This window comes from Armigeres subalbatus, chromosome 1 (genome assembly GCF_024139115.2).
Source record: "Armigeres subalbatus isolate Guangzhou_Male chromosome 1, GZ_Asu_2, whole genome shotgun sequence".
In the NCBI taxonomy this organism is placed as follows: domain Eukaryota; kingdom Metazoa; phylum Arthropoda; class Insecta; order Diptera; family Culicidae; genus Armigeres; species Armigeres subalbatus.
In genome coordinates, this window is record NC_085139.1 from 163,601,047 (window position 1) to 163,622,090 (window position 21,044).

A 21,044-nucleotide genomic window follows, 5' to 3' on the forward strand; every position below is an offset into this window, starting at 1 on the left:
CAATGACAAAGTCATAGCTTTCGTTTAGTGTTAAAATCGTGCAAATCGGTCCACGGACGGCTGAGATCTTGATGTGAGATTTTTGTAACGCACACACATACGCACACACGCACACACACACACATACATACATGTGCTCAGTTCGTCGAGCTGAGTTGATTGGTATATACGACTTGGGTCTCCGAGCCTCGGATAAAAAGTCGGTTTTTCAAGCGATCTTTATACCCTTCTTAGGGTGTAAGAAGGGTAAAAAGGTTCTACATTTTGTCCACAACAGGAATCCGTCGACTACAGCGCCACCTAGAAGCAAAAAACTGAAACGGTTGCGTTTCCCCATACATTTGGATCACTTTTTCCATACAAACTTTGAGCCATTTGCGCACGCCAACCACTGGACCGAATGAGCTGAAATTTTCAGGGGAGCTTCTGGGACCCCCAAACTGTCAATTAAGGGTGCAAGGTTTGAAATTCCAGACTTTTCCCTTTTTCCATATAAGCTTGGGCCACTCTAGTGGGGCAGTACCAGGCGGGTTTTATGGGCGAACGCTCCACCACGGACCAGGTGTTCGCCATTCGCCAAGTACTGTTAAAATGCCGCGAATACAACGTGCCCACACATAATCTATTTATCGACTTCAAAGCCGCATATGATACAATCGATCGGGACCAGCTATGGTAGCTAATGCACGAACACGGATTTCCGGATAAACTGACACGGTTGATCAAAGCGACGATTGATCGGGTGATGTGCGTAGTTCGAGTTTCAGGGCATTCTCGAGTCCCTTTGAAACGCACAGAGGGTTACGGCAAGGTGATGGAATGTATTCCTTACTTACTCAATATCGATGAAGATATAATGTCAGTGACCTGACAATTTTGCGTCAGGCAACCTTTAGTCCATGTACCTAAGCATCTATTTGTTTGGAAACTAAAAGATGGCTTTCAATAATCATAAAGACCATCTCACTTTTATATTTTTATAGTTCTATAAATTTTTTTATTCGATTTCATTTCTGGAACTAGCAAAAGACTAAATTGAAAAGATTGAAATATAGAGCCCTAGAAGAAAACATATGTCTCACGTATTTATTTCTAACGTACTTATCATTACGTTGAAACACTGCCAGTGATTTCTGAAGAGTTATAGAGACTAGAGTCGTTATGATTATTCCTTTAATTCCATCGTACTGAACACCCCCACAGCATCCCATGTTTCACTATTCTGCTAAAGTTTTAGTCTACTGAGTTTTGCTTAGCTTTCATAGCTGCATAAATTCACTCAAGTGAGAAAACGAGAAGTATGTTTTCTTCCACACACATCACTATCCACAGATCTTATGTTTTTCACGTGCGTGCAATGCTGAGAGAGGAAAAAAATTAACTGTTTTCGCTTCGCCCAACCACGCACGCGAGTATTCAAAACTCTCCTACTTGCAAGCCGGGCTCTTCTTCGATCTCCATACTCTGCTGCGAAGCGGATTTCATTCAAACAGTGAGTTTCCGAAAGTCGTGCGGGTAGGACGTTTCCACGTTCGGCCGTGCCACCCATTGATCGCGTTATTTTCTTCTTTACGTTGGCTTTTTTTTTGTTTTCATTCGGTTTTGTCGGTCCCGCGTTTGACGACACACCAACAGTGGAGCCCAGTTCGCGAGTGGCGTTTTCTCCGGTGCTGTGAACTACTCGCGCATTCCGCCAGACAGTGTTTTATCAAGTGTTCGCTTCGCGGTAAGAATGCATCATCGTTTGTCAGTTTGGGATAGATAAGCTCCGCATCTTAACATCTATGGTGGATAATCTTTGTTTGGACACGTGTAGATACCGTCGGGTGCGCGTCAATGCAAGAGGCGTATAAAAATCCAGAGTAGAACGCTGCAATCAATTGTGATAAAGGCTTCAAATAGTGCATGTCACGTGGAATGATAAGAGATTGAGTGTATTCGTGAACTGTGTAGAAATTATGTAATGTTCTTGTATCAAGTTTGAATATCTTCTCGATAACGAAAAAAGAACTGCGGCAGTAGTGGGGACCAAAATAAACCAATCATAGAAGAAGCTCAATACACGCTTATCAACAGCATTATTGAATTGCAGGGCTGGTGGCAATCGATGCGATAGCGATAGTAGTGGAAGGTGATTTTAATGATGAATTCATAGAAATGTGCAAACAACAGATCATCAGGACTTAACTAAGATAGAATCACTAAACTAAACTAAATCAGATGTACAAGTTCAATTACTGATCTTTAATTATTCATCTGAGGCCTTCCTTAGCCGTACGGTAAGATACGCGACTGCAAAGCAAGACCATGCTAGTAACTTCTTGATATATAACTCATTTCTAGTGGACTTTTTGCGGTTTTGTTTGAATTCGTGCTCCGTTCTCCATTTTAATTTGAACGATTTACAGATTAATGGAGTTCAAATTAAAAAGGGTTCAGATTAGAACGGCCAAATTACTGTAGTGGATATTGCTTTCAAATGAAAAAATACACACAACAGTCTTTTTTTATATGTCGCGTATACAACTGTATTCGACTTTATGTTAAATATCATTAACAAGAAACCAAATTAAAGAAATTCAAAATATCAAGTAGGTGTATTAAACCTACAATGAAATAGACGTTTATTCTTCGATTTCTCTTCAAATCTGTACAAACTTTTCAATATGAATTTTGACTCACGTATTTTTTATTTTCGCAATGTTTTCCGATGTTAGTCGGCTCACTACAAATTTGAACCGTTTTGAAAAAATCCTCTTGCATTACATTGAAGTACCCATTATACACAGTATTTTCAAGATCAAGTTGACCTTTACCTATCCCAAAGAACCTATATAAAAAAGTCCATTAGCATTGAGCATTTCGCACAACTTCGTAGGTGATACAAGCCAAGACTATTGTATGAGAGTAGCATCACTTTTATCCGTTACCACAGATATTGATTTGGGACTAATCGCTATCTCTTAGATGGAAGCAATGCACTCTCCAATAGTCGAGATGAGTCCTGGCCACGTCCTTGCGAATGCTGAGGAAGGGGAAGGATGGTTAGTTGGACACCTACCAGGGACAAAAAAAGTCATTTCAACTACACTCAAATAGCTGACATCCAACACACAATCAAGTTGCAAGTCTTTCCCGAACTTGAATGTGTGAATGAATAGGACGGCATGTACACGAACAGCAGCAAGCGACGACTCTCGGTGTCAGCGTTGAATTGTGCGGTGTCAAAATGAATCTTCAGCTTGGTACGTTGATATTCAACTTGAAATCTCAAAATATGAATATCATTTCATACTGCGGTGCATGGATTCGACATTTTGAAGTCAGATTCCTAAAATATATGCATCTGTTTAGTATATAAAGTAAAATAATCATCATTTATCGTTGCAAATCAAGCGCAATTCAAAATATTTATTACAGCCCCTGTAGATATTCATTTTTTACGCTCGATTATCAATCGGCTATTGAGGAAGTTTGGTATGGAAGTTTGACAGCATGCTGCGAGATGTTCGTGCCTGCATTGCCGAGCGTCTGATCAAAACAAACACGAATCAATGACGAAGCTGCCTACTGAGCATCGATGCAACTGATAGTAAAACGAAGATTTCCGTCCTTGACACCTACTTAAGAAAGATGTTTTTTGGGATTGTGTGGGAGGTTATAGCAGTAGGAATCGTTTTGGTAGAACGTGAAACACAGAAAGAACTAAGATAGAAATACAAAGTAGGAAAGGGACGAGCCTGGAATTGAACCCACGACCTCCTGCTTATAAGGCAGAAGCGGTAGCCACTAGAAAGCTCGTTTAAAAAAAATATTCTGTTGCAGGGCATCAAAGTGTGCAATGTCTGCTTTATTTTTATGTTTATTACCACTTTCAACTCGATGAATATAATTAATTTATCGACCAGTCATTATTATTTGTATATATCTACATATGAGACTAATTTAGAAATTTTTATTCTATAACAAAGCACATCTTTTCATGACTGCATTTTATGTACATACGAAATGAATTAAACTTTTGTTATAAAACAAAAAAAAATTAAAAAAATATCTTAGAAAACTTGCTTAAAGCGTTAGAATTTTGAAAACAAACAAAAAAGGTATAGTATTTTATTATGTATTACCAGGCCTTACCCGCTGTGCACCTCGCCTTCTTGTTCCCGTTGGAGCGTTGTCGAGAACCATTTTCACCGGATTACTGTCCGACATTCTGGCTACGTGCCCGTCCCACCACAGTCTTCCGATTTTCGCGGTATGATCGATGGATGGTTCTCCCAACAGCTGATGTAAGTCGTGGTTCAATTGCCTCGTCCACATACCGTCCGCCATCTGCACCCCACCATAGATGGTACGCAGCACTTTCCTTTCGGAGACTCCCAGTGTGCATTAGTCCTCCACGAGAATCGTCCAGGTGTTGTGTCCGTAGAGAACTACCGGTCTAATAAGCGTTTTGTAGATAGTCAGTTTGGTACGGTGGCGAACTCTATTCCAGCCATCTTCAAGAGACACTACGCCTAGCTGCTCTTCCGTTCGGAGTGCCACTTCCAGCTGTTGCGTGTAGTCTTGGGCTAGTCTACCGTCTTGTAGCCGCCCAATGTTTAGCCGCAGCGGACGACTCCGACGCGTGTTGTACACCGTCGAGAGTTTTGAGCGCAGACATACTGCAACGAGGTAGTGTTCGGATTCAATATTCGGACTGCGGTAGGTGCGTACGTTTGTGATGTCGGAGAAGAATTTACCTTCGATTAGAAAGTGATCAATTTGGTTTTTCGTTTCATGATTAGGTGATTTCCATGTGGTTTTGTGGATATTCTTGCGGGGGAAGAAAGTGCTTCGGACTACCATTCCGAGGGAGGCTGCATAGTCTTGGGTAGAGCTAATTTTAAGATTGTTGAACCCTGTCGACCAAGGACGAAAATCTTCGTTTTACTATCACTTGCATCGACACTCGGTAGACAGCTTCGTTATTGACTCGTGTTTGTTTTGATCAGACGCTCGGCGAATATCTCCCAGCATGCTGTCAAACTTTCATACAAAATTGGCCGCCTGATCCTTAACAGTCGATTAATAATCGAGCGTGAACAATGAATATCTACTGAGGCTGAAATTATTATTTTGAACTGTCGTTGATTTGCACAAATAAATGATGATTATTTTTTCTTTATATACTAAACAGATGTATGTATTTTAGAAATCTGACTTCATAAAATTAAATCCATGCACTACACTATGAAATGATATTCATATTTTGAAACTTCAAATTGAATATCAATTTGCCAAGCTGAAGATCCATTGTGACATCGCACATAGCAATGCTGACACCGAGAGTCGATGCTGCTGTTTATTACTGCCGTAATCTGAAAAAGTGACGTATACGCCATTTTTCAAAAATGGTGTTAACGAGTACTACTCGTCGAGCTCTTTAACAGAAAAATAAAAAACATGCATGTTGTAAAATGGCTGTTACGTCACTTTTCCAGATTACGGCAGATTAGGGTGCCAATGGAATGTATGGGAAAAAAATGTCATCGAATTTCAAAAAACGACATTGCTCACAAGTTTCATTACCCCAAAATATGACCCCATGCAAAATTTGAGCTCAATCGGACATGATTTAGGGGTGCCTAAAATTCATCAAAGTTTTGAAATTTTTACCCATGAAAATTTTCCCAAGAGGGACCAAAGGAAAAGTCGAAAATCGTTTTTTTTATGCCAAATGACTTAAAAATGCATGAAACGTCGATATTTGATGCTACATAAAAAAATGAAGATAGGGTTCCGAGCCTCTTGAAAAAAGCTTCTATACCCCTTCAAGGGAGGCTTCCGAGCGTCTTGAAAGTAGGGTTCTGAGTATATTGAAAGAACGCTTCTGAGCCTCTTGAAAAAATCCGAGCATCTTGATGAGAGGATTTTGAGCTCTTGAAAGGAGGCTTCCAAGCTTCTCGAGAAGAGTCTTCCGAATTTATGGAATGGCGGCGTATCTTGAATAAACACTTTTGAGCCTCCCGAGCCTTTTGAATGGCGGCTTTTTAACCACTTGAAAGGAGGCATTGGAGTATCTTGAATGGACGCTTCCAAGCCTCTTGAAGGGAAAAAATCCGCTTCAAGCCTTTTGAAAGGAAGCTTCCGAACCACTCGAAAGGAGGCTTCCGAGCCTCTTGGAAGAAGCCTTCCGAGCCTTTTTGGATGAAAGGATGCTTCCGAAAATAGGTTTCTGGGCCTGCTGAAAGAAGGCCTTCGAGCCACTGGAAATGAGGTTTTTGAGTATCTTGAAAGGACGCTTTTGAGGCTTTCAAGAGTACGGTTCCAAGCCTCTTGAAAGAATTCCGAGCCTCTTTAAGGGAGGGCTTCCAAGCCTCTTGAAAGGAGCCTACCAAGCCTTTTGAAAAGAGCTTTCCGAGCCATATAAAAGAAGGAGAAAAGAAAAAAAAGAAAGTTTTAATAATAACGCTTAAAAGAAGACTTCCTGACCTTTAGAAAGGAGGCTTCCAAGCCTCTTGAAAGTATACTTTGCGAGCCTTTTAAAAAGAGGCTTTCGAGCCTGTTGAAAAATAACTTCCGAGACCATTGAAAAGATCCTTCCGATGCTTTAAAAAAAGCAGAAAAAAAGAAAGTTTATAGAAAAAAGCTTAAAAGAAGGCTTCCGCGACTCTTGAAAGAAAGTTTCCGGGTATCTTAAAATGAGGATTCCGGGTCACTTGAAATGAAGCTTCCAGGCCTCTTGAAAGGAGGCTTCTAACCTCTTGAAAAAAGGCTTCCGAACTTCTTGGAAGGAAGCTTTCGGGAAAAAGTCTTCATTTCTCTCAAATAAAGGCTTCCGAATCTGTAGACTCTAAATTATTCTTAACATATTATTCAACACTCTGTTTTGTTAAGGTAGATTGCATAGAGGATTTTTAATTTGTTCATTCGAGTTTTTCCCCTTTTGATCTTTTGTCTCACAGCTCTTCATCCATTGTACTGGTTGTGGAGGGCAGGATTCAATAGGCCATGATTTACTGATCACCATACATATTATATACAAGACAAAGTTTTGAAATAAAAAAATACAAAACTATCAAAACTCAATCAATAAGTTTTGAATAAAAATGTTATTCATCCGCCAATATTGTAACCGGCAAGAGGGACTGAGGTAGACGGAACCGAATGGAGAATACTCGCGGAGAAACGATTGGTTAATAAAATTATAATACTTGAAGGGTTTCGGAGCTGTTGTAAAAAGGTGTTCCAATAAAATTCCGCAGTAGCTCGTGGCGGGTGCAGAGGTGTTCTCGGCTTGCAGTGGGCGAGTGACTGCATCATCAATTCCTTCCCATCCCCGATGACCGTGAGGACGTGGCCAGCGCCATTATCGACTATCCAAAATACTAGAGCGCTCGGACTGTGCACATTGAGGTTGGAGAGCAAATCTCATGCTTCCATCCATTGGTTCCCTGTGCAATTGCGATTGTTCTGGTCGATCACGGAGTAGCAACTACGAAATCCACGAAATCCAAAATGTAATTCATCCGCCATTACGCATTTTTGTCTGAGGTACTTCCTGGGCTCAGCGAAGGTACCCCCAGGGGTACATGTAGCCCAGGTTGAGAACCGCTGATGTAGACCAACATTTGAAAAGGGCGTATATTTTCCTGGATTTCTTATATCAATGTTACACACAAATGACCATTCATGAAAATGTGAACTTGATGCATAATTGCGTAAAAATGGTATCACAGGCAGAAATTTTCGAAAACATGATGTGTGACCCTTCTATCGGGACAACAGAGTGTTTTTATTAGAACTTGCAAAAAGACGCTATAGAAAATAAACTCATAACTATGTTAGAAGATATGTCACAGAACAGAAAAGTTATATAATTGAAATACCTATATGCAGAAAAAAATTCATCGATTTCTGAGATGATGTAATATCGATTTAAAATTTCAAAAATAATTTGTTTCAGTGTAGAAATCGTTTTTTTTTATTTTTTGGATATTTTTCCAAAAAACTTCTGGGATTTTCACGATAGTCCGCCATACAACGCTTTTTTGTAAGTCTTATCATTTTAGAGTGACATCGATGTAAAAAAAAAACAATGAAAAGAACTAGGCCCTCATCAAATGTTACTCTTGATAATTTTTGAAAAACTGAGTACGCAGAGTGGCTTAGAAATACCAGATCTTTATGTCCACCAAGTTTCATTCGATTCTGAGATGGTGCTGCCGGCCCCATAGAAGGGTTGGCGCGATATTCGTCAGATACATCATTCCGCTTCATTTGTTTCTTTCAGCATATTTTAGCTGTCGCAGGGTGTCGAATACCTGAAAAAACTTGTAAAGTAAGGGAAAGTCAGGGAATTTCAATTGATATTATTTTTTTTTTTCAATTCGAGCAATAGTCGATCTTACTATCCGGAATCCGAACTGCTTTTTCGATAAGCCGGTCTTGCATTCCGAGAACTGCGTCACCCGATTAGGATAATCCTTTCCAGGAGCTTCATGAAAGAGACTTCATGAAAGAGACTCGGTCTTCATCTTCGTACAATGTAGGCGGCCACATCGTAGAATAATGCTGCGAGAAAAGATAGTCCACGGTGATCTTCATTTTGTTCGGACAAATTTCCGCCAAGATACCAATTTCTAAATCCATATAGGCAAAAAAAAAATTTTTTGGCACTTATATTCAAGCGATTCGCTCGGCAGAAAATTTTACAATGAATCGCAAGTCGACTTGCGTTATTTAAAACTGTTCAAGCCTTCTGATGTTCCGCAACAAACAAACTTCAAGGTGACAATAAGCATCTCACTACCAGCCCTGCAGCATAGCATTTAAACCGCAAACACACGTGAACGTCGTTGAAATCGCCGTTCAGTTTATAAGCATTAGATAGTGTACTTGGTGACTTTTGTGATTGATTGAAGAACGGCATCTGAGTGTGGGGTTGACGCGATTATTACTACAACAACAGCATTGCATCGCGTTTACTCTCTGGTTTTTACTCTGGCGGCTGGGAGGAAACGATTCTCGACACTCGCTTGAACGTTTGAAACTTGTTTAAGTGCCTCTTCCAACCCAACACATGCAAGCCGGTCGGTAGTCATGGGGATTAAGCCGCACCCGCAGCCAATGTTGTTTTCAGATCCATTACGGCTGTTGGTCGAGTGTTGTTTATCAATGTTCTCCAGCAGCAGTCCCAGCCCGCTGGCTGTGGGACTTGCAGAGTAGAGATTTCTTTTAATCAATCGATCGCGCGGCGCTAATGGATTGTGAACAATTTAAAAATTGTCTCTCAATCTCAATCTTGATGGTAGGGAAACATTATTTATTTGCTTCGGTCCGCGCCATGGTGGACCGCTATCGGTGAAGCTCTGTCACGTTCAATTGAAGCAATATAATCGATCGACGGGTCCAGTTATGGAACTGAAGGCAGCACAATGAAATTCAATTTTTTTTCTTCTCCCGGTAGATTTAAAACCAAGCTCTAAACAGCACATAAATCATAGCAGCAGATCATGACTCTATATCATGGCGTTGTTGAAGTTAAATTCATCGTTTGCTCTTGTTTTGCGTTTCTTGATAGATGACGAATCTTTGGTAGGCTACCTTAATTGTGCTGAAGGAATTCTAGCTTAACTTTTCAAAAGGACCTAAGTAACATTTTTTTCATGAATTAATTTGAGTACTGCAATCAAAAGCTTCCATGTTGTTCTGTTAATTGCGCGATTCAAATTAATTCATGAAAAAAAATGTTACTTAGGTCCTTTTGAAAAGTTAGGCGAGAATTTCCTTCTTAATGCTGTCCCACACTACGATTGAAGTAAGAATCATACGATGATCACGGATGAGGGTTGTCTAAATACCGCTTCGAACGTGGAGAACAGGCGTTTCTGGTCTGCAGAAATACAGTCACCAGAACTCATAAGTTTCAATTTTATGTTGCTCTCACTTAACGGCATCAACATAAAATATCCATGAAGAATTAGAAATTTTCCGTAAAAATAGGAAATTGCCAATATAAAAAATAAAATTTCCACAAATAATGTATACACACTTAAACAGCATTTCAACGTTCGGTATTTTGTTTACTGAGTTTCAACTGTAAAATTTATTTTTTACTGAAATACTGTTTTTTAGTGGACTTCCAATGATTGTCAGTAATAAATTTCCGAGTTTCGGTAAAAAATTATGCTTAACGTTCTGACGTTTACTTATTTTTACTGAACAAATTATTAAATCCGTAAATTACTGAACTCCACAAAAAGTCGGTACAAATCAAAACATCACCACCGGTAAAACATTAAAATTTACCGACTAGTTAACATAAAAATACTGAACGCTATTGTAGAGCCCTTTGTTATTGTTTATTTACCATTTTGAAAAAAAAAAATCGTTGGGCACAAGTTTCTAAAGTCTCAAGTCCAAAGTGCAAAATAATCGCTAATGAATAAAAAAAGAAAGACGTAAGTCCTACGTCAATAACTATATTTATTTAGTTTCGATTCCTGCCTCCTCTCGGCTGTGATAGACAGCATCCTACGGGGTCCGCCACTGGCCGCCATCAGCATCCCGGTTTCAAAGTTCGTCAGAGCATTCTGGTACTCAGTGATTTTGAGCGTTTCCCACTCTGCTTTGAAAGCGGTTATGGGATCCGGCGGCAAGGTTACCGCTGCTTTCGACATATGGTCTTGCATAGTACGCCCCTGATCAGCGGCTTTGTTTTCCCCAGAACCAGTGTGTAGATGCTTCTCAGGCCGAACACGTTCAAAAGGTACCACGATGCGGATGTTACCCAGGCAATGCTAGTTCTATACCCCACCGGTTTGAAGCGCAGCGTCAGCGGGAATAGAACTTTCGACGTCACGAACCCGGATAACATCCAATTGATCCAGCCACCGAACACTATCATCGGCGGTGAACGTTAATGAAGTTACGGCCGGAGCCCGTTTCTGTGTCTTAAAACAACCCGTTTCCTCATTGTTGTAGTAATGCCGTCTAATGGTAAACGACTGCGGGCTGAGGTATTTGCCGTTCTCACGGAGAAGCCGCGCACGGTACATTGCCTGACTGTCTTGTATCTGTATCAATCCGAAATGAATATCAAAAAGTATAGTAGTAATCGTATTTCCCTTTAAAAATATAGCAGAATTTATCACAAAACCCGCTGAAATTTGTCCATAATACTTATATTTCATGCGAAGGTTCATTAATTAGAGATATCAGTAATCAGTAATCAATATCAATCAGTAAAATATTTTCCAAATAATAAATCCTCATTTACTGACTAACTCAGTTATGTTCACATAAACAAACTACCTTTATTACCGATTTTAATGTTATTTTGACATATCTCGTTTATGCTGACAACTCGGTAATGTAAAATATTGCTGTTGAAATTACTGGGCGATCCGTAGTCCAAAAACTCAGTAAAATTTTACCGACTTCGGTGAAATAAAGTAGCTGTGTAATATTTTCATTAACAATGAATTATTGGCAGTGGCTGATTTGCTACCCGCCGCTGTCACATCCAGGCGCTATAGTATATGCGCCTAATAGCCGGCAAGAGTTAACCGCCAGAAATTTGTATGGCGAAAGTCATCTAACGCGGGTTTTCTCAAAATAAGAAACTTTTCATGAAAAACTATTTGGTACCGATTATGTAGGAAGGTGTCCGCTACCATGCCTACCAAATATTTTTTTGATGAAAGTGCTTAATTTTGAGAAATCGAACCTTAGATGCCTTTCGCCATACTGATTTCAGAAAGTTAACTCCTAGTGTGCCGCTGTAAGCACGCTCAAAGCAGGCGATTCATTGAGAATTTCCCATAAAACAAAAATAATTTAGCACTTTTAAAGGCAACTATAAAAGAAGAATTTTCTATAAAGAAATCAATATGTTTCACGAAAAAAAAATCCATAAATAAATCAATATTAGTAATTAACAATTATAAAATTTTCCACAAATTTTTTTTTATTTCCAAAAAAAAATGAAAATTTTCCACTAAATTATCAATAAAAAGCAGTAAAAAATAAGAAAATTTCCATAAAAAAATACAAAAAACCAATAAAATTGATAAAATTTTCCATGAACTTTAAACACTGTTAAAAGAAAGGGTCATCTATGGAAAAATGCTCAGTTTTATTCGGTTTTAAGACGCTCGCAAATAATTATCAGTTTTATTGCTTTTTCATATTTCTTTAAGGAAATTTTCATATTTTTTTATTGCTCTTTCTTGATTTTTTCGTAGAAAGTTTTAGTGTGGAAAATTTTGTAATTGTGTATTGCTAATATTGATTTATTTGTGGAAATTTTATATTTTTTTCGTGGGACATTTGATTTCTTTATGATAAATTCTTATTTTATAATTGCAATTTATGCTTTTAAAAGTCCTCATTTATTTTTATTTTGTGGAAAATCCTCAATTATTAATAGAAATATTGCATTATTTTATATTTATTTGCATAAATTTTATATTTATTTATAGCTTTACCCAGATTTCTTTATTGGCAATTTCCTATTTTTTAAGGGAAAATTTCTCATTTTTTAGGGAAATTTTAGTCCTTACTTAACTACTTTTCTGAATATGTACTTACATGGTAGTAAATTAAGCACTTCAACCGTAGTAATCGCTCAATTATTTCCGCCTTGACTCACATTTGACAAAATATACGAAGCTTACAGATTTTTCTCATTAGTTTTGTTTAGCTGGCTGTAAAATCTGATTCACGATTGGAAAAACGGTTAAATTAGCTGCCGTTATAGGGTATCTGTTCCCATATTTATAACAGCCCGTATATTAATCCCAACCGTCGATAAACCAAATAAAAAATCAATTTATTTACAATTTCTCACATCGTATGTAAACAATAATGGATGGAACACATTCTTGAATGTTTGGAATATTATTCAAGATTTTGTTTGAGTAATGTTTTAATTCACAAGAATCAAATTATTAAAAGATAAAATTAGAAAGCACTTTTATTTGCATTTTCCTACCTTTGAACTGATGGTTTGATGCACTGCTCGATTGTTACTAGCAGATTAATCTGTTTTCACGCCGTTGTTTTCCACTCAATTTCGGGCTAAAACAATTCTATCCGTTCAAAATTCACTTCACAGTACTTATGGCACATCACATTTTCACTATGAATATAATTATATTTTAAAAACCAACGCGATTTCCTACAGTTTGATATAGGTTTCTTTCGAACAACGTCTCAATTATCCTTGTCCGTATTCCAAACTGTTTACATGGCTGGCAGTATCTGCAAGGGTTGCCAACCAACATTTTTATTTAAAAAATGCTTGAATGAACTTTCATTGTGAAATTCAACTCTTATGTGTGTAAAATAAATTATATCGAAAAGATAAATTATGACAAACACAAAATTGAACTGATAAGATGGAAAACTGCAACAAAAACAGCAATTTTGTAATTATATTTCAACTCAAATACAAAATACTGAAGAATTCGGCATCACTGCAATCATATCGTTACGTATACACACATGTAATAGTGTGCGTATTTTATGTTGGAAACAGTATTATTGATATAGGCACAGGCATAGGATTAACTGTTTTTGAATGTTATTGAAATAGGTGCATGGCGGTAATGATGTTTTTTAGCTAAATACTTCTATAATGTGATGAAAATTTCATTTTTGAAGTTACCAAATTGTTTTCAATTAAAAATTACATGAGCCGAGCATAATTATTCACATGTTTCTTGATTATTGGGTGAGAAATCAATGCATTTCATATGCGCATTGCCTTATTGTTATTGATATAGGAACAGATACCCTAATTCGATTCCAAACAAAACTGTATTGATTTGCTTCTCTCATCATTAGTTTATAAACACACATTGAGACCATAAACAAATATGTACCTACTCACAAATGACCAAATCCCCCGATCAATGACTAACGAAGTCTGGCAGTGCCATGGTCTGTAGTCTGTGCACATCACTCCCTGCCATATGCCAATTCTAAACCAGCGCGGACTACAGACCGTGTAAATGAGTGCGCAAAATTCTGACGAAACCGTTGCAAACCGGAACGGCCAACACCCAAAACAGTTCACCCATCCCGTAAATATTAAAAATTTATCGATTCCTTTCTAATAAACCGTTCGAACCGTGTGTCGTTTTTTCCCCAACAGGCAGAGTCGCCGTCGCCGCCGATGAGATGGTGCCATCTTTCGTGATTCAGTGCCGTGTCTTGGATGGTAAAAGTGCAGTCCCAAGGCCAGGAAGCGGCCATTGGTGGTGATGGTGCGGTGCTGAAGAATGCTTTAAAAATAGCGAATCGAGATTTCTCAAGTGGTTCGATTGGATTACACATATCGCCCCGTGTGCACTAGTGCCAGAAGAGATTATCTGTGGGTGAAGTATCCTGAGCTCATCGTTCATAGAGGACGAGTTATGGTGCTAAGTAAATGGTGCTTGGGGCTTCCACTGCTGGCAGTGGCCGCCCTGCTACTATCCATTACTGCCGTGGGGGGCTTCAACTTTGAAACGCGTCTTCCCATCGTCAAGTATGGGGCAACCAGCACCTACTTCGGATATTCGGTAGCTTCCCATATCGAAAAGTTGCGGAACGGAGATAAAAAGAATTGGTAAGTCTTAATACCTAAGGTGTGATTAGTTTTCTAGGGTTAAATGACCACTAATGGACTCCCCAGTCTTACGCTGAAGTACACGATGCTTATTGTGGAAATCTACATTCGAAACATTTTACATCTGACTGAACTCCGCTTGGTTTTAAGATGTTTTTCCCATTTTCCTATTATGGACACTCTTATTGTGTTAAGTTTAATAACGTTGTATAAATTTATCATTTTTTACATTTCATGCATTTTTAATCCATCGAATAATTACGGTAGAATAAACTCAAGCCAACTTCTTCCGATAGAATTTCATACAAAAATGTGCTCTGATGCGATAATATTAAAATGATCCAATACCGATAGGGGGTTCACCATAGTGCAATTTCCACAACGTTTTATATGTAGTAACATTTGATTTCTTTGATTAGCATTATCATGACGAATTCTTGCTTGAGGTTCGATAACGTTATCTGATAAAATTTTTATGTCATCCATTTTTCTCCTGGTTCTGTACACGGAAGAAATAAACTACCCAATAGTGAGTTTAATTCACCCAACCTCGAACATCCGTACGGGAAGCCAAAATTGAGTAAGTAGGGTCGAAGTAGTTTGCCTTTACTCCCATGTTAAAAAAGTACCCAACGGAAAATTTATTGACCCAAATTTAAGTTTAATTCACTCAATTTCGACCTCAGGTAATAAAACTCAAAATTGGCTTCCCGTATTGAACTGGCGTCGTTGGATTGTTTGGCTCTTTTGTTTTTGACAACAAAAGAAAGAGTGGATGAAAGCGAAGAGAAAAAATAACTCAAAAGTAAGTTTAAAAGTACTCAATTTTGGGTACTTTTTTTCTTCCGTGTAGGGAGTCGCGATAAATTGAACGAATGTGCAACGTTTGAGTTACACGTAGTTATGTTGATTCCTGTATCATTGAAAAAATATTTTTTGTATACGGATGGTTCGTCTGATTCATTTATTTTCACCACGATATGCGTTTAATGACCTTTAAGAGCCCACGATGTTTTGTTTTAGTTGCCAAGCCACAATACACGGCTCGAGGCTACATCTCTTTTATCTTCAGCTTCGGTTGCGCCTACGCCCGCCAAGCCCACCTCGCTCGCTATGCACTACGCCTTTTTGTACCTGCCATCTTTGCAGGGTTGCTGTCCGGCATTCTTGCAACATACCCTGATCATCGTACCCTTCCAGCTTTACCTTCTGGATACTGGGCGTGCCGTAGAGCTGGGCGAGCTCGTGATTCATCCTTCGCCGCAACACACCGTTCTCTTACTGTCCTTAGAACTCGTCTTATGTCCGTAGAGGATCACCACCGGTCTTATCAGCGTTCTGTACATGATACATTTGGTGCAAGTGTGAATCTTTTCGAGCCGCAGTTTCTTCTGAAGCCCGTAGTAAGCCCGACGTCTACCGATGATGCGCCTTCCCACAAACACATTCACATTTGATGCCGACAGGTAAATTGTTGATGATTTTCACCAGATAGCTGGGAAGATTGTAGCGTTGTAGTTTGTACACCAGGCCATCATGCCATACATTGTCGAATGACTTCTCAACATCGAGTAAGGCCATGGCGGATGTTTTTGAGATAAACTTGTTCCGTCTGAGGACGTTGGTAACTCGAGCCAGTTGGTGTACGGTTGACCGACCGCATCGGAAATCAAACTGTTCCTCGAGCAAGATGTTGAGATTTGCGGCAGACTCGAGTAACCGGTTTTTTTCAAATAGCTTAGATAATCCTGAGAGAAGGAAGGATCTTTCCCAGGCTTCCGGATGAGGATGACTTTCGCTGACGATGACCAGGACGATGGAAAGAAGAATGGAGCACTCATATGTTTGAGTTCGAGATTCAGGATAATGCTGTCGAAGCCTAGGGCCTTCATGTTTTTCGATGATTTGATATGGGACGTAAATTCGTCAGCTGAAATCTCCAACTCCTCCGAGAAGTCGTTGGGAGTCATATGAATGTTGTGCGCCTGCGCATACTCGTTAACGACTGTTTCGTGTGGACTGATGATGTTCTGCCCAAGATTGTGTGAGCTGACGAAATGACGACCTATTTCAGCGACCTTCTCTGCAGGAGTTATCAAGCGATCCTTAGAGCCATTATTGCCTACTGGGATTAAATGTGGAATAGCAGGAGGCTTGGATTTTAGTATTTTGGTCATTTTACAGAACGGCTTAGCATAATCTGGTAGAGTGCGGATCTTATTCGAGAAATCGTTATTTTTTAGGTTCACCATTCTGAAACTGCCTGCAAGTGACATTCCGCACTCGAATCAATTCTTTGGTGAGTGTATCGATTGTTAGGGTTCTGCTTACCTGCCTAGCCGTCGGTACATGTTGATCACGGGTCACCGAGATCGCCTCCTCGATGGAGAGCAGCTGACGATCAATAGCTTCAGGCGTTACCGGCCGCGCCTCGTAATCGACGTTGGCGTCCACGCACCTTTGGAACCGGCCCCAGTCGACTCGATGATAATTTCGCCAGGACAGCTGATGCCGATTAACCGAGGAGCCCAGTGATCCGAGCTGAGCTCCTGGTAGACGACCGGTTGCGAGATGTGGTCGTTGGTGGTTGGTGATGTACAAGTCGATTGTCGGCAGCTGCCGCTGCCAGTCGCTTGTGTGGTTGTAACGGTGGGAGGATTGGTATCGCTCGACGGGGAGCAGAGATGGCCGGATAGTTCACCTCGTTGACTACAGGAACACGGTTCTTCTTCTGTAGGGTCCTGGTGGAAGCCTTCTTCCGGATTTCCAGGAACTCGGCACGCTTTGGGCAGCCCTTCGTGGTGGCCCGATGTTTGTCGCCACAGTTGGCGCACTTGGGATCGGCCACCTCCGTCTTGCCGAACTGCGTGCCGTGGAAAGAAGAATGGAGCACTCATATGTTTGAGTTCGAGATTCAGGATAATGCTGTCGAAGCCTAGGGCCTTCATGTTTTTCGATGATTTGATATGGGACGTAAATTCGTCAGCTGAAATCTCCAACTCCTCCGAGAAGTCGTTGGGAGTCATATGAATGTTGTGCGCCTGCGCATACTCGTTAACGACTGTTTCGTGTGGACTGATGATGTTCTGCCCAAGATTGTGTGAGCTGACGAAATGACGACCTAATTCAGCGACCTTCTCTGCAGGAGTTATCAAGCGATCCTTAGAGCCATTATTGCCTACTGGGATTAAATGTGGAATAGCAGGAGGCTTGGATTTTAGTATTTTGGTCATTTTACAGAACGGCTTAGCATAATCTGGTAGAGTGCGGATCTTATTCGAGAAATCGTTATTTTTTAGGTTCACCATTCTGAAACTGCCTGCAAGTGACATTCCGCACTCGAATCAATTCTTTGGTGAGTGTATCGATTGTTAGGGTTCTGCTTACCTGCCTAGCCGTCGGTACATGTTGATCACGGGTCACCGAGATCGCCTCCTCGATGGAGAGCAGCTGACGATCAATAGCTTCAGGCGTTACCGGCCGCGCCTCGTAATCGACGTTGGCGTCCACGCACCTTTGGAACCGGCCCCAGTCGACTCGATGATAATTTCGCCAGGACAGCTGATGCCGATTAACCGAGGAGCCCAGTGATCCGAGCTGAGCTCCTGGTAGACGACCGGTTGCGAGATGTGGTCGTTGGTGGTTGGTGATGTACAAGTCGATTGTCGGCAGCTGCCGCTGCCAGTCGCTTGTGTGGTTGTAACGGTGGGAGGATTGGTATCGCTCGACGGGGAGCAGAGATGGCCGGATAGTTCACCTCGTTGACTACAGGAACACGGTTCTTCTTCTGTAGGGTCCTGGTGGAAGCCTTCTTCCGGATTTCCAGGAACTCGGCACGCTTTGGGCAGCCCTTCGTGGTGGCCCGATGTTTGTCGCCACAGTTGGCGCACTTGGGATCGGCCACCTCCGTCTTGCCGAACTCGTCAGCCGTGGGGTTCGCCACACTTGTTGCAACGCGGCTTCATGCGGTAGTTCCTGGTGCCTTGCCCGAAGTTGAAGCATTTGGTGCACTGCGTGACGTCGCCATGCTCGGGCCGATATCGCTCCCAGTCAACAACGGTGTAATTGATAAAGCCGACCAGCTTCAGGTCCTTCCAGGTGGTGGAGCCGTGCTCCAGGTGAATCAGGTAAAGCTGGTCGCGATATCTCCTCGTCTTGTCGTGACGAGCGATCGTGTTCACAGCCACTGTCTTCAGTCCGCAACTTTCAAGCTCTGCTCGAAGCTCTTCCTCCTTCTAATCGCGGAGTTCTTGCAACAAAGTCTTGAGCGGCTTCGTGCCAGGGTGGTAATGAGTGTCGTACTCATACTTGTGGACTTCGAGGAACTCCACGACGGATTTGTGGTGATCCTTATTGACCGGCTTCACTTTCACGCCCTCGCTGTAGAGCCGAAATTTACACTTCAGCCCTTTAGCGATTAACTGGCGAATTTTCGGGCGGAAATCCGGCGGATCGCCCTTTACAAACACGGGCGGGAACTTCTCCAGCTGCGATTACGTTTTTTCGGCGAATTGCCGGTATCATCGATTGGCAACGACGAATATACGTTGCTCTGCAAAAGCTGCTTGGTGGGGTTACCCGCGCCTCCGAGAGCAGTGTGCTTAGAAACAGTTCAGCAGTGAGAAGTGAGAAGGACAAAGTTTGAAGAAAAAATAAAGAATGAGAAATGAGGAGTGAGACGTCTCACCGGAATCAATCCGGTCACATTGACCGCGATCCGCGAAATGATTATACCAAATACTGCCGACTTCGAAGCGATTGTTCATCGGTTTCATTTGCAATTGCTGTAATATATTATTGTTCATGCATATTGATTGGAACAATCGTGGACAAAAAGCTCCACATCACTTGTCATAAGACGAGTTCGTACTATCCCATTCCATTCCAGCACTTGATAGTACCTTTGACAGATACATATTTCGACCTCAACAAGGTTGTTTTCAGTGTTGTACAAAAAATAGTAAAAAAAATCAGAAAAAAGTAGAAGGGTGCTTCCGAGACACGGCCGCCAATTGGACGTAGGATTACGTAGAGAGTAAAATATTCAATTTTGAAATATTGAAAATGTTTATTAACGCTGATGTTGTGTTGCGAATGATTGCTATAGCCAATTAATTTCTGCAGCATCTCATTCTGACGCGTGCTTGTGATTCAAAGGCGACGAGCATCATGAACAGAGGGAACCAAAGCCTTTATCAAGTACACCAGCTCCAAGTAAACGGGAACGAGGGGGTAACTCCACCCAAAACGGCCCTTTTCAGAGCCCCAGCTACGCTCACAGAAGAGAAGCGTTTCCGTACCGCGTACGCAGAAAATCAGAATTTTGAATGAAATCACTACCAACGAAAGCCACTCGATGATCTGTGATGTCATCCATATGAACCAACCAACTGCTGCTGCTGTCATTTGATGATTTTTTGCTAAGTCACCATCTTTCGCAATCGCAATCAACCATTTCTTCTCATAATTACGCCACTAACAGCAGCCAAACGATGGTCCAAACATATATATATATAGCGTGGAAATTTAATATGAGTGCTGCTACTGTTGGCGACGACCTCTCGATGATCCGCTTTCTACTGGGTCTGCTGTCACCACCGGCGTTATCGCTGCGACAGTACTGTGCGGCCCTCGTGTCCGCACTCCGTGGAACCTTAATTGAACTGGGGATTAGAGCCGAATCCGTATATTTCACGATTGTATTGTCTGTGCCTGCGATGCACATACGGGATTGGTTAGTTTACCGAATTTTAACAATGCCTAAAGAAATTCAATTTTTCAATAAATAAGCGCTTTTAACCCATGGATTTTAAAAGTTGGGCAGATTTTAAAGAGTTCGTCGAATGATTGATACCAAAATTGGTTCAAAGATGGCTGAGATATTAGCCCATGCTTTCTGACCACTTCTCGTGACGGTCTTAAATTTGAATCTGCAGAATGACCCCCTATCTTTCCGAAGGACGTAATCCTACGTCAAAACTCAAAGAATTCAGAATCGTCACGTCACAATAGATGAAGAAATGTGAAGTATCATGAGCAGCGCCGTAGCGTAGGGTTAGCCGGGTTTGCCCCCGCCAAGGGCGCCTGGTCTTAGAGGGACGCAAAAATCCAGAATTTCGCTGTGGGAAATGATGAAAAACTATTCTCAAATTGAATAGTTTGATGTGATTAAAAATAAAGCTTTTATCAGACGATTCTCTCGGGGACTACTTCCGTAATCAATGCAAATACTTAGAAAGAAGTATGGAATAAGCTTCTGGGGAAGGAGCTCTAGATATGGACTTCGATACGCCAAAAGAGAAACACAGAGTAGACTGTAAAAAACATGTAATACTATCGACAGATATATGATTTCCGCACAATGATTTTCGTATCACGCTGTACGCGTACAGCGACAAGATGACACACATCATTTCTTTCCACCGACAGCTTGTTTTGAAACTGA

The 21,044-nt window shown here is 40.9% G+C and overlaps 1 protein-coding gene and 1 pseudogene across 4 annotated transcripts in view; one reads left to right on the forward strand and one right to left on the reverse strand.

Annotated features, from left to right (window-relative positions):
- Nucleotides 1-1,479: 1,479 nt before the first annotated feature.
- The window catches only part of LOC134205469 (integrin alpha-PS1), a 191,741-nt gene continuing 172,176 nt past the window's right edge, over nucleotides 1,480-21,044 (forward strand). For 2 of the 4 annotated variants that reach the window (XM_062680732.1, XM_062680735.1), the window contains exons 1-2: nucleotides 1,480-1,726; nucleotides 14,144-14,599. In XM_062680732.1, the coding sequence (XP_062536716.1) occupies nucleotides 14,406-14,599 (194 nt within the window). In that variant the 5' untranslated portion in view covers nucleotides 1,480-1,726; nucleotides 14,144-14,405. The other 2 variants (XM_062680733.1, XM_062680734.1) reach the window with 2 other exon arrangements.
- On the reverse strand, nucleotides 10,471-13,928 carry LOC134206723 (ER membrane protein complex subunit 3-like; annotated as a pseudogene).